Source organism: Drosophila miranda (genome assembly GCF_003369915.1).
Source record: "Drosophila miranda strain MSH22 chromosome Y unlocalized genomic scaffold, D.miranda_PacBio2.1 Contig_Y2_pilon, whole genome shotgun sequence".
Taxonomy (NCBI): domain Eukaryota; kingdom Metazoa; phylum Arthropoda; class Insecta; order Diptera; family Drosophilidae; genus Drosophila; species Drosophila miranda.
The window spans coordinates 1,681,186-1,694,076 of NW_022881614.1; the positions used below are offsets into that span (position 1 = coordinate 1,681,186).

Below are 12,891 nucleotides of genomic sequence, written 5' to 3' on the forward strand. Positions count from 1 at the left end.
CGTCCGTCCGTCTGTCCGTCCCCTTCAGCGCCTAGTGCTCAAAGACTATAAGAGCTAGAGCAACGATGTTTTGTATCCAGACTTCTGTGATATGTCACTGCTACAAAAATATTTCAAAACTTTGCCCCACCCACTTCCGCCCCCACAAAGGACGAAAATCTGTTGCATCCACAATATTGCACATTCGAGAAAACTAAAAACGCAGAATCATAGATAATGACCATATCTATCAGATTGCTGAATCTGGATCAGATCAGATCATTTTTATAGCCAATAGGAACAAATCAATGTGCAGTGGCTACGCAGCGACCGACGTCACGCTCAGACTGATTTTCTGTCTCTCTCGCACGCACTCTTTGTCGTGTCGTTTAATATTAGCAGCGTCTGCCGGAGGAGAGCCATACTGACTTAGTATCGGGTATAACCGTAGAGTTGCGGTGTCCGCAGCAACTCACAACGTTCCCCCTCGTTTTTTTTTTTGTATTCAATTACTTTTATTCTGCTTTAATACTAGTACTTATATAAGGTTAGCAACTTGTTGTGAGGGTCTGGGACTGTGGTTTGTTGGTGGGGTAATGGGGCGTAGCTATGCGGTACGGCCGCAAAGCATTGCTTCGCACAGCCGTTCCTCCTTACTCCTCCGACGCTTTCCTTTCCCTCTCTGCTCTCCGTAGTTCCCGCATTATAGAGGCGGCGAACCTAGTGGTGGCATCCCACGCCTTGGGTTTCGCTACCATGAGCGGCACGATCCCTCCGACGCTAATGCTGGTGGCTATCTCATCCTCTAGCTGGCGCCTCTCGTACTCGAAACGGTGGCATTCAAAGAAGGCGTGGTGAGCGTCCTCCACGATACCTAGACCACATGATGGGCACCAGTCCTCCGATTCGTGTCCAAACCGCTTCAGGTACGATCTGAAGCATCCGTGACCGCTCAGCATCTGAGTGAGGTGGAAGTCTACCTGTCCGTGCTTCCTTTCCAACCACAGCTTGATATCCGGAATAAGTCGTTGGGTCCAGCGTCCTTTAGTCGAGGAATCCCACTTCATCTGCCACCTCCTGACGGTCTCGTGCCTGGGTGATTCTCTGTCGACTCCGGTGGGAGGATTGTCGGTGTCCCTGCGTCCCCGCTTCAGGTACGATCTGAAGCATCCGTGACCGCTCAGCATCTGAGTGGGGTGGAAGTCCACCTGTCCGTGCTTCCTTTCCAACCACAGCTTGATATCCCGAATAAGTCGTTGGGTCCAGCGTACTTTAGTCGAGGAATCCCACTTCATCTGCCACCTCCTGACGGTCTCGTGCCTGGGTGATTCTCTCTCGACTCCGGTGGGAGGATTGTGGGTGTCCCTGCGAGATAGCTCGTACACCTCGGCCCTTTCCCTCGCTTGCTCTGCTATTGGGATTAATCCCGCGATGACCAGTGCTGCGTCGTCGGATATGGTTCTAAACGCGCAGGAGATCCTGATGGCACATAAGCGGTGCGTTGCTTCGACTCCTCGCATATAGCTCGGCACCTTCGTCGCTTTGGACCACACTGCGGCAGCATACAGGAGCTGAGAGGAGACGACGCTGGTGATCAGCTTCCTCCTTGCTTGCTTTGGCCCCCTGGTGTTGAGCAGGATTCGCGAGAGTGCTCGGCAAGTCTGTGCGGCCTTTGTGTTGGCGTACTCCAAGTGCTCTCTAAATGAGAGCCTAGTGTCCAGCATAACTCCTAGGTATTTAAGCGCCCTTTGCGATGTAATGTCGTGTCCGCCGACCGACACTCGGGCCGTCTCCACCTTTTTCCTGCTGCTAATCAGAACAGCCTCGGTCTTGTGAGCCGCCAGCTGTAATCCCGCTATGGCGAGCCACGTCTCCACAGCACGGATTGCCCCGTTTGCAGCTGCTTCAACTGCTGCAAGGTCCTTGGCTACCACTACGATGGCGACGTCATCGGCAAACCCCATTATTCGTGTGTGTGTGTGTGTTTTTTTTTTTTTTTTTTTTTATACCCGATACTCAAAATGAGTATTGGGGTATATTAGATTTGTGGTAAAAGTGGATGTGTGTAACGTCCAGAAGGAATCGTTTCCGACCCCATAAAGTATATATATTCTTGATCAGCATCAATAGCCGAGTCGATTGAGCCATGTCTGTCTGTCCGTCTGTCCGTCCGTCCGTCTGTCCGTCCCCTTCAGCGCCTAGTGCTCAAAGACTATAAGAGCTAGAGCAACGATGTTTTGGATCCAGACATCTGTGATATGTCACTGCTACAAAAATATTTCAAAATTTTGCCCCGCCCACTTCCGCCCCCACAAAGAACGAAAATCTGTGGCATCCACATTTTTAAAGATACGATAAAACCAAAAATGCAGAATCGTAGAGGATGACATGTTCTAGAGTGTAAAATCTCAACCAGATCGTATAATTATTATAGCCAGAATCAAGAAAACAATTTCATTCTTTCTCGCTCTGTCTCTCTCTAACACACAGGTTTCATGGTCGGTTTTGCCAATTGCAAAATATGAGTTCAAGGATCTCAGAACCTATAAGAGCCAGAGCAACCAAATTTGGTATCCACACTCCTGTGATATCGGACCTTGACCGTTTCGTGTCCAAATTTCGCCACACCCCCTTCCGCCCCCGCAAAGGACGAAAATCTGGGGCATCCACAAATCTCAGAGACTATTAAGGCTAGAGTAACCAAATTTGGTATCCGCACTCTTGTTAGATCTCACTATAAAACGTATATCTCAGAATTTCGCCCCACCCCCTTCCGCCCCCACAAAGAACGAAAATCTGTTGCATCCACAATATTGCACATTCGAGAAAACTAAAAACGCAGAATCATAGATAATGATCATATATATCAGATTGCTGAATCTGGATCAGATCAGATCATTTTTATAGCCAAAAGGAACAAATCAATTTGCACTGGCTACGCAGCACCCGACGTCACGCTCAGACTGATTTTCTGTCTCTCTCGCACGCACTCCTTGTCGTGTCGTTTAATATTAGTTGCGTCTGCCGGAGGAGAGCCATACTGACTTAGTATCGGGTATAACTGTAGAGTTGCGGTGTCCGCAGCAACTCACAACGTTCCCCCTCGTTTTTATTGGGAAAACAATTTATATTTATAAAATAACAATTATGGCTGGGAAGGGGGTGTTGGGGGGTGGGGGGGTGTTGTGGGTCCGCTTCCGCGGGACTGCCGCTAGGCATTACTTCGCGGTGCGGGCTGTGGGGTCATCCTTCTGGCTTAGTTTGTCCGGATTCGCTCCAGCCTGCGCAGCTCCTTGATCACGCTTGCTGCCATGTAGGCGACCGCGTTCCAAGATTGCTCATCGGCTAGCATCTGGTCGGTGAAGGTGTCCACACTCACTTCTGCAAGCGTCTCCCCTAGCCTCGTTCGTTCTTGCGAGAAGCGGGGGCATACAAAGAAGACGTGCTCTGCATCCTCGTCGACTCCAGGCCCGCAGCAGCTGCAATACGGGTCGTCAGCATGCCTAAAGCGATGCAGGTACTGCTTGAAGCAGCCATGCCCCGTCAGCAGTTGGCCCAAATAATGGTCCATTTGGCCGTGCCTTCTTCGCAGCCATTGGCTAAGCTGGGGAAGGAGACGTCTGGTCCACCTCCCTTTTGCCGCTTGGTCCCAGCGCCGTTGCCACTGGGCTATAGTGCGCTCTCGCCGCTCGCTGGATACCTCCACTCCGCTCTGCCGCTCAGCTGCCAGGAGATCCAGTGGGACCATGCCTGCCACAATAAGTGCGGCGTCTTCAGACACCGTCCGGAAGCAGCATGTAACCCTCAGGGCACAGCGTCGATATGCGCTTCTGCAGTCTCTGCTGTATGTGGAACCCATCATTGCTGGTGCCCACACTGCTGATCCATATAAGATTATGGAGGTGACCACCCCAGCGATGAGCTGCCTGCTACGCTGCCGTGGTCCCCCTGTATTGGCCATCATCCTGCTTATGGCCGCCGTTGCTGCAGTCGCTTTTGCGCTGGCGTATTCCAGGTGGGCCTTGAAGTTCAGCCTCTGGTCCATCATTACCCCTAGGTACTTTAGCGCAGGATTGGTCCTGATGATCGTGCTACCGACTCTCACGCATGCCTGCTCGACCTTTTTTCTGCTGCTCATTAGCACAGCCTCCGTCTTCTTCTCCGCCAATGCTAGCCCGTTGGCTGCGAGCCAGGCCACTATCATGCCGACTGCTACGTTGGTTTTCTCCTCTACGTCTCTTACGTGTTTCGACACTATCACCAGTGCTATGTCGTCGGCGAAGCCCACCAGGGTGCACTATTCCGGTAATGTAAGCCGCAGGATATCGTCATACATCACGTTCCACAGTATCGGCCCTAGGACCGAGCCCTGTGGGACGCCTCCGGTGATTTGGTGATGTTCTGCTCCTTCTTCCGTGTCGTAGATCAGGACGCGGTCCGTGAAATAGCTTCGCAGAGTCCGTGTGATTTGCTCAGATATACCCCTCCTGGTCAGGGCCTCTAGGATGCTCTTCCAGCTGGCAGAGTTGAAGGCGTTTCGTACGTCTAGTGTACATACTAGGCAGTACTTTTTGTCGCCTCCAGCCCATCGCGTTCCTGCCATGGCTTCCCTGGCAAGGTTTGTCACCATCTCGATGGCGTCAGTGGTGCTCCTCTGCTTGCGGAACCCTGCCAGTACTTCTCTGGCAGTGATGATGGTGGTGGTGTCCCTCAGGCTTCAGCTCTTTTCTTTTGGCCTTGAATGCCGCGCCATTTCTGCCAAATTGGGCGGAGCCTCTTGCTCGCTGGTAGGCACGCTGAGCTGCGCAGCACTCCCTCCTGGCCTTGGCAATGTGCTCATTCCACCACGGTACTGGCCGGTGCCTGCTTCCTCCGATCTTTCTTTTTTTCATGGCTGCATCACAGGCCGCTTTGACGGTCCTGTAAACGGCAAGCGCGGATGCTTCAGCATCCCCGGCGGCGCTTAGGTTTTCTGCTGCCGAGAGGAGCGCGGCTCTGCTCAGGCTTTCCTCCTTGTACCCGGCCTGGAGCGCCCGCTGTATCCTTGTTGTGTTCCTGGGTGCAAAGGTTTCCGTCATTACGGCTAAGTGGTCGCTATGGGTGTAAGCACTCAGCACTTGCCACTTCGCGTGGCGTGCGAGCTCTGGGCTTGCAAAGGTGAGGTCTATAATAGACTCCCGCCCAGCTTTGCTGAACGTTGGTGTGGTTCCTGTGTTGAGGAGACAGACGTTCAGGCTTGCAAACTCGTCCAGGAGCGATGTCCCACGGGGTGTGTTCTTGGCGCTGCCCCAAGTCGTGGCCCAGGCGTTAAAGTCGCCCGCTATCAGGACCGGCGATTTGCCTCGTGCGTCGTTAGCGATGTTGCTGATGATCGCCTCATACTCCTGCTGCGTGAACCTTGGTGCTATGTAGCAGCTGTAGACAAAAGTGCCGCTGTGCTTAGCTCTCACATATCCCACTCTGGATGCTCTGTGGGTAAGCTGGCCTGGTTGTGGGCCACAGCTCCAGATTGCTGTTCCTCCGTCTGAGCTTTGCTGCCAGACTCTTTCGTGTTTTTTGCCGTACGGCTCGCTGAGTAGCGCTATGTCGATCTTCTGCTCCAGGACTGTTTGCGCCAACAGATCCTGAGCAGCTCGGCAGTGGTTTAGGTTGAGCTGCAGGAGCTTAACCATCAACCAGTTTTGCTAGTGCCTTCTTATACTCAGGGCAGTTGCGGCTGAGGGCCGAGTGGGCTGCTGAGCGGACGTCTCCTGGCTTGCCAGCGCATAGTATGCACATTGGCGGGTTGTTGCACTGGTTGTGCTTGTGCCCCTCCCCACCACATTTGTAGCATGCATTGCTTGACACAGGCCGCTTGGATCTGCACCTGGCTGCAGTGTGTCCATAGGCCATGCACTTGAAGCAGCGGGTTGGCGCAATCCGTTGCCGCACGCGTCAGACAACCCAGCCGATTCGAACTTTTCCGAGCTCCAGGAGCTTCTTTGCGAGTGCGGGCTGAAGGTTCAGCGTAGCTACCTGCGTTGCGCCATATGCTTTCCGCATGTACGGCACTGCTCCTTGTGTTAAGTCGCCGTCGATCGCTGCAGCTATGGCCTCACATACCTCGTCGCCTGTCGTGAGCTCGTCTATGTTGAGTACCTCAACCGCGACTGTCTCCTGCATGGCCTTCACGGCTGCCTTGTCCCCAAGCGCTGCCTGGATGGCCATCTGCAGCTCCTGGGTGGCGGGGTCTGAGGATTGTTGCATCCTTAGAAGCAGCTCGCCCGAGGCTGTCTTCCTGATGCCCTGAACCTTGTTTTTGAGGCTCTGGAGCGTTGGTGCTGCCTTCACCAGTTTGAGGATGTCGGCGTATGATGCCTCCTCGGTGCATTTGACCAGCACTGCGTCTGGTCGGCCTGTCTGCTTGAGTTTCGCACGCCTGCCTCTCACCTCACTCCACTTCTGTGTAGGGTTGGTGTCTTCCGCCTTGCCGCACTGCATCTTGGTTTCCTCTTGTCGAGTGGCGTCAGCTTGGTGTCCTTGCCTAGGCCTTCCGCGCGCGCTCTTCTTCTCAGTTCGGGGTGCTGCCTCGCTCTTGTGGGCTCCTGATGCCGTTTGCGTCGCCTTAGTCACACTGGGCTTGGTCATCCTGGGTAGGGGGCCAGTTGGGCCTGCAGTGTGATCATGGCACTGGCATCCTCCTGGCGCTGCCCTTTTATCCTCTGGCGCCTGCAGATGGGATTTGACTTCCACTTGCAACTCCTTCATGCGTGCTACCATCTTGTTGATGGCCATGTTGATCGACCTCTGGCCCTTCTCGTTCATCTGGTAGAGTAGGTCGTCCAGGATTGCGCCAATCTCGTCTATGTCCTGTAAGCAGTTCCTGCTTCGCTTGGGGGGGGTTTTTCTCCCGCAACTCGATGGTGTAGGGGGGTCCCTCGGCCTCTTCAGAGTATCAGTGCCCTTGCCGCCGTCCTGCGTGGCCCCACTGGCAAAGCTGTGCAACGAGCTCTGCTTCATTGGCGGTGCTAAAGCTGCTTGTGGCGGTGTTCGGGCCACCTTTGAGGCTTTTTGGAAAGCCATTGCTCCTTGGCTTGTAGCGAATTTTGCTTTGTCGGCCAAGTGTGCCACCGGCGAAGCAGGATTCGGGGGAACATCTCTCAGGGCCTCCAGGGTCCGCGCCCCGGCCACGGGATTCCTCCACGCGTGTGAATTTGGGATGGAACTTATGCGTAGGTGTGTGTGCGGTTTGCAAGTGATCCCGCCTAGGAGTTAGGCAGTACCTTCCCTCAGGTGCGGTCGCTGACAGAAGCTAGCTGCTGTGGGCGCAGTTATCTTCCGCAGCGGGCTCTGTCGGGGGCTGGATGCTTTGGCACCTAGTGCCCCTTCACCGCACTGCAGTCGGTCAGCTGGTTAGTGGCCAGCACTATACAGCCCTGGTACCACAGTCGATCAGCTGCGAGGCCTGGAGTGAAGAAGAAGAACGGGAGAACCGGCCGAAAGGAGAGAAAGGATGAAAAAAGGTGGGAATCTCCAAGTGACGAGTGAAAAGCGCCGTCCAAAGCACTCACGGTGGGCCCCAGCGCCCCTGCCCCCTTTGGGTGACCGTGGAAGTGCAACGTGCAGCCCGGATCAGAAGCCAGTCGGGGTGAGACTCGATCCTCCCAGGTGAGCACGCGGTGTCAGCAAGAGCTTGAGCTAATTTCGGGTATTTTTGTCCAGGTATCTTTCGCGATTTGTCTGTGTCTTGCAGAGCAGCTGTTTGGCGCGTCCGCACTCGAAAAATTCGCGGTGCCCGCAGTACCAAAAGGCGATGCAGCAAATGAAGGATAGATGAAAATCATCCAACTAAACCTCAACCACTGCGAGATGGCACAGCAGCTGCTGGACCAGACCATAAGGGAGCACCGTATTGATGTAGCAGTCATAAGCGAGCAATACCGGAATCGCAACTCGGGAGAGTGGATTGCTGACTCGAGCAAGAAGGCAGCGATATGGAGCTGTGCGAGTCCCACACAGCAACTACTGCAAACATACGTCGGAGACGGATTCGCCAGAGCCCGGATAAATGGAGTGCACATATATAGCTGCTACCTGCCCCGAGCCTCAGCCTACAGCAGGCGACGCAGGCACTGGAAAGGATTGCTGAAGATGCGCGGGAGAAACACCCTACGCTCATAGCCGGCGATTTAAACGCTTGGGCGACGGAGTGGGGATGCCCGAGAACGAACCCAAGGGGACAGGCGCTCTTAGAATGCTTTGCGACGTTGGATGCCGTACTGCTGAACACAGGCACACAGCAGACGTTCGGCAGAGCTGGAACGGGGTCTATAATAGACCTTACGTTCGTGAGCAGCAGCCTCAGCCGCAGGACAACGTGGGAAGTTAGTGGCTTATACACCGGGAGTGACCACCAAGCCCTCATATGTGAAATCCAGGAAACGGGCACACCTAACCCGTTCATTGGTAAGCAGATCGGTTATAAGACCGAAACGCTAGAGCCGGATATGGTCCGGGCCATGTTTGAGGACTACGAGACCAACGGTACGGCTGACGAGAGAGCAAGCCAACTGGCTATACATACGCTGGAAGCATGTGATGCCTCCATGCTTAGGAAAAGAAGAAGCCTGAACAACCGCAGGCCAACGTATTGGTGGAACGCTGCAATAGATAGCGCCAGGCAGGAGTGCCAGCGGAAAAGACGACTATACCAGCGTTCGAGAGGTTCCCCGGAATTCGAGAGGCTCCAAGGAGAATATAAGGAAAGCAGACGCTGCTTGAAGAGGCAGATCAAGGATGCCAAGCGCAAATGCTTCGAAAAGCTCTGCGATGACGCAGATGCGAACCCTTGGGGCTACGCATACAGGCTGGTAATGAAGAGACTGCGAGTGTTCAGTCCCCCGCCGCCAATGTGTGCAGATCTGCTGGTTAACATAGTAGAAACCCTATTTCCAGAGAAAGTGGCAGCCCAGAGGGTGATGGATAGAATACCGCCACCTGAAATAGAAGCCACCACGGGAGCAGAAGTCCTCGAAGCTCTACAACGGATCAAGAACGGCAAAGCACCAGGACCTGATGGGGTCCCAAATGCCGTTCTCCGCACGGCTATTGAGACCAATCCACAAATGTACGTGGATTTATTCAATGCGTGCATGTCCGAAGGGACCTTCCCCAGACCATGGAAGCGACAGCGGCTAGTCCTCTTACCCAAGGGGAACAAGCCGACCGAGGAGCCATCATCCTATAGACCACTCTGCATGCTCGACACAGTGGGTAAGATCCACTGCGGGTTTAACGACTACGGCTAACTTAGGATTGGATAGCGTTTCTTTGTACATATTCTTGTTGCATGTAATTGTATGTAGTAATTTCGGGTTACATGATAAAGTCTGTGTGTTGTGTGGGTGTGTGTGTTAGGGGCTTATGTTTAGGCCTAGTCGAAGGTATTCTAAGTTAAGGATCTGCTGGGAATGCTTACCTTCCTGCACTTCGATGCCTTCGGCCTTCAGGAGATCGCGCAGCTTCTGTATCTCCTCCTTAAGTTCGCGGATAAGCTTCGCATTGGCATCCTCGTTGACCACAGCCTTGCACACGATCTGCTTGGCCCGATCCGCATACCTATGGGTTTCATTATTGACATCATCACGGGGCTCTACTTATATGGGGATGGGGATTGCTTACCGCAGTGTGCTTAAGGTTTCGTCATAGTTTATGTCCGCCGGTGAGATGGCCGCTATCATGGCCGTCTTCGAGTTTCCTCCCAGATTCTCGCGCAGCAACCAAGTCAGGGCCGAGTCGCGGTAGGGTATAAAGTCGGCCTTCTTGTTGTGTTTCTTCTTGGATGCCTACAACGGGATTCAGGTGTCAAATGGGGGCTTGGGATCTACCAAATCTGGATGACTTACAGACTGGGAAGCCACAAGGCAGCGATTAATGGAGAGAGCAAGGAATAAAGCATTCGTTTTTGTCAGGAATATATACTAGATCTTAGATCTTAGAAACTTACGACTTCCGCCAGAGCGGAGATGACTTTTCCCAGGGTGGTCAGGGATTTGTTGATGTTGGCTCCCTCCTTCAAGCGGGTGCCCTTCGCACCAGTCGAATCGGCTCGCTCGGAGCCGGCCAGATCCACCAGGCTGATCTTGGAGACCTTCTCGGTGGTCAGGTCGGTCATCGTGTCGTGGCGACGCTGTGTAAAGAAGATGGTGAAGACGGCATGGGAGCGAGAGCTCGTCTCGTTCATGTTGGTGGCGGCCACAGTTCTAAAGATGGGTAAAGAGAGGGGATATAGGGGGAAATCACAGCAGAACTCATCCACAGATACATACCGTGCCTTGTTGCCCTCATCGATGAGGTCGTGTATGTCCTGGTAGTCGGTGACTGCCAGCTTGGACAGGTCCTCGACATAGGGACCCAGCAATGGATGCTCGCGCACCCGCAAATTACCCTTGTTCTTGGGATTCAGCAGATCCCGCACCCGCTCGCAGTAGATCTCCATGTAAGAGACCTCAACCTAAGATTTCGATTGTTGTATTACTGCTATTCTATCCTATGGACACTTCTCGATGGATTCTCGACTTACTGAATACTTGAGCTCATCGGTTTCGGTATCGTGTATGCGAGTGAAGAGATCCTGGCAAATAATGGGAATGATGCCCTCCTGCTGCTCCTCCTGCCTGCCCATCATGGTGTAGGACTTGCCGGCACCGGTCTGGCCGTAGGCAAAGATGCACACGTTGTAGCCATCGAAGGAGTGCTGCAGCACCTCCTCGCCAATGTCCTTGTAGACCATCGTTTGTGTGGAGAAGTCCGAATCACGTGGCTGCAAATGGAAACGAGGGAGTATTATATATGGCTCTCCTGTCCGGACATCGACTTACATCATGGGACCAATAGGAGTAGTCAAAGTTGAAGCGCTTCACCGCCTCACTAGTGTTGGGCGGCACCTTCGGATTGGTTATGGCTGCAAAAGAATCACAAGGATGAGAGTCTGTGGTGGTGTGTCTGTTGTGTGGATCTTACCCGTGGTGGCCCCGGTCATCTCGATGATGCATTTCGACTCCCTGCCTATTTCGCGCGAGTTGAAGGGGCGCACTCGCACCGCCACCTTAACCGACGACATCTTTGGCTCTGTGTCTCGCTGGAGTGTCTCGTGTCCTGGTTTCTGCGGTTAACTGGAGTGGAAGAGTACGAAATACGATATTATAAACCACATACAAGTCCCAGGAGGGCCCAAGCCCCCCCGTATGTGGAGTGCTGGCGTTTTATAATTGCCTCAACTATGTGTAGTGGATAGTAGTACGAGTATTTTCTGTGGTCGAAGCTTCAGCTATGAGTCATTTCCAGGGCAAGTCGCCAGGGAAACTCGAATTAGAGACGGTACTCGTGTGATTGTGGGTTTCTGGGTGGGCGTAGAAGTTCTTTGGGGGTGTGGAAGGGATTTCAAGCACCAAGGAAAAAAAACAAGGGGAAGACCGTAACCATAATAAAGAATACAATTTTTAGTCCGGGATACCGTTATATAAACTTTTCTATGCTTTCTATATGTATCTTTCTTTCGTATTCTTCAATTCCAAGAGATGGCAGCCTTCCTTCAAGTTATTCGTACTTTTATTGAACTTTGAATTCTTGTAAATAGTTTTACCACCCCCTTGGACTTGTAGTTTCTCTAACACACACACACTCGAAGAAGAGGGGGTGGAGAACATTCCACAATATGTACTCCGGCCACTCGAATGAGTCATCCAAGCAACAAAAAAACACACAGGCAAAAGCAAACTCAAAAGCAAACGAGGGGGAATGTGGTGAGTTGCTGCGGAGACCGCAACTCTACATTTATACCCGATACTTAGTCAGTATGGCTCTCCTCCGGCAGACGCCGCTAATATTGAACGACACGACAAAGAGTGCGTGCGAGAGAGACAGAAAATCAGTCTGAGCGTGACGTCGGGCGCTGCTTAGCCACTGCAAATTGATTTGTTCCTTTTGGCTATAAAAATGATCTGATCTGATCCAGATTCAGCAATCTGATATATATGGTCATTATCTATGATTCTGCGTTTTTAGTTTTCTCGAATGTGCAATATTGTGAATGCAACAGATTTTCGTCCTTTGTGGGGGCGGAAGGGGGTGGGGCGAAATTCTGAGATATACGTTTTATAGTGAGATCTAACAGAAGTGCGGATACCAAATTTGGTTACTCTAGCCTTAATAGTCTCTGAGATTTGTGGATGCCCCAGATTTTCGTCCTTTGCGGGGGCGGAAGGGGGTGTGGCGAAATTTGGACACGAAACGGTCAAGGTCCGATATCACAGGAGTGTGGATACCAAATTTGGTTGCTCTGACTCTTATAGGTTCTGAGATCCTTGAACTCATATTTTGCAATTGACAAAACCGACCATGAAACCTGTGTGTTAGAGAGAGACAGAGCGAGAAAGAATGAAATTGTTTTCTTGATTCTGGCTATAATAATTACACGATCTAGTTGAGATTTTACACTCTAGAACATATAGTCATTCTCTACGATTGTGCGTTTTTGGTTTTATCGTATCTTTAAAAATGTGGATGCCACAGATTTTCGTCCTTTGTGGGGCCGGAAGTGGGCGGGGCGAAGTTTTGAAATATTTTTGTAGCAGTGACATATCACAGAAGTCTGGATCCAAAACATCGTTGCTCTAGCTCTTATAGTCTTTGAGCACTAGGCGCTGAAGGGGACGGACAGACGGACGGACGGACGGACGGACGGACGGACGGACGGACGACGGACGGACGGACGGACGGACGGACAGACGGACAGACGGACAGACAGACAGGGCTCAATCGACTCGGCTATTGGTGCTGATCAAGAATATATATACTTTATGGGGTCGGAAACGATTCCTTCTCGACGTTACACACATCCACTTTTACCACAAATCTAATATACCCCAATAC

General features: G+C 52.4%; 1 protein-coding gene across 6 annotated transcripts in view; it reads right to left on the minus strand.

Moving 5' to 3' along the window:
- LOC117192975 (kinesin-like protein unc-104) overlaps window positions 1-12,891 on the minus strand; it is a 67,403-nt gene that overhangs the window by 11,839 nt on the left and 42,673 nt on the right. For 5 of the 6 annotated variants that reach the window (XM_033397698.1, XM_033397701.1, XM_033397703.1 and 2 more), the window contains 7 exons: window positions 10,981-11,132; window positions 10,839-10,921; window positions 10,541-10,780; window positions 10,287-10,471; window positions 9,965-10,220; window positions 9,640-9,803; window positions 9,437-9,576 (listed from right to left, as the gene is read on the minus strand). In XM_033397698.1, coding sequence (XP_033253589.1) covers window positions 9,437-9,576; window positions 9,640-9,803; window positions 9,965-10,220; window positions 10,287-10,471; window positions 10,541-10,780; window positions 10,839-10,921; window positions 10,981-11,080 — 1,168 coding nt within the window. In that variant the 5' untranslated portion in view covers window positions 11,081-11,132. Of the gene's footprint in view, window positions 1-9,436; window positions 9,577-9,639; window positions 9,804-9,863; window positions 9,867-9,964; window positions 10,221-10,286; window positions 10,472-10,540; window positions 10,781-10,838; window positions 10,922-10,980; window positions 11,133-12,891 lie in introns of all 6 variants that reach the window. The other variant, XM_033397700.1, reaches the window with a different exon arrangement.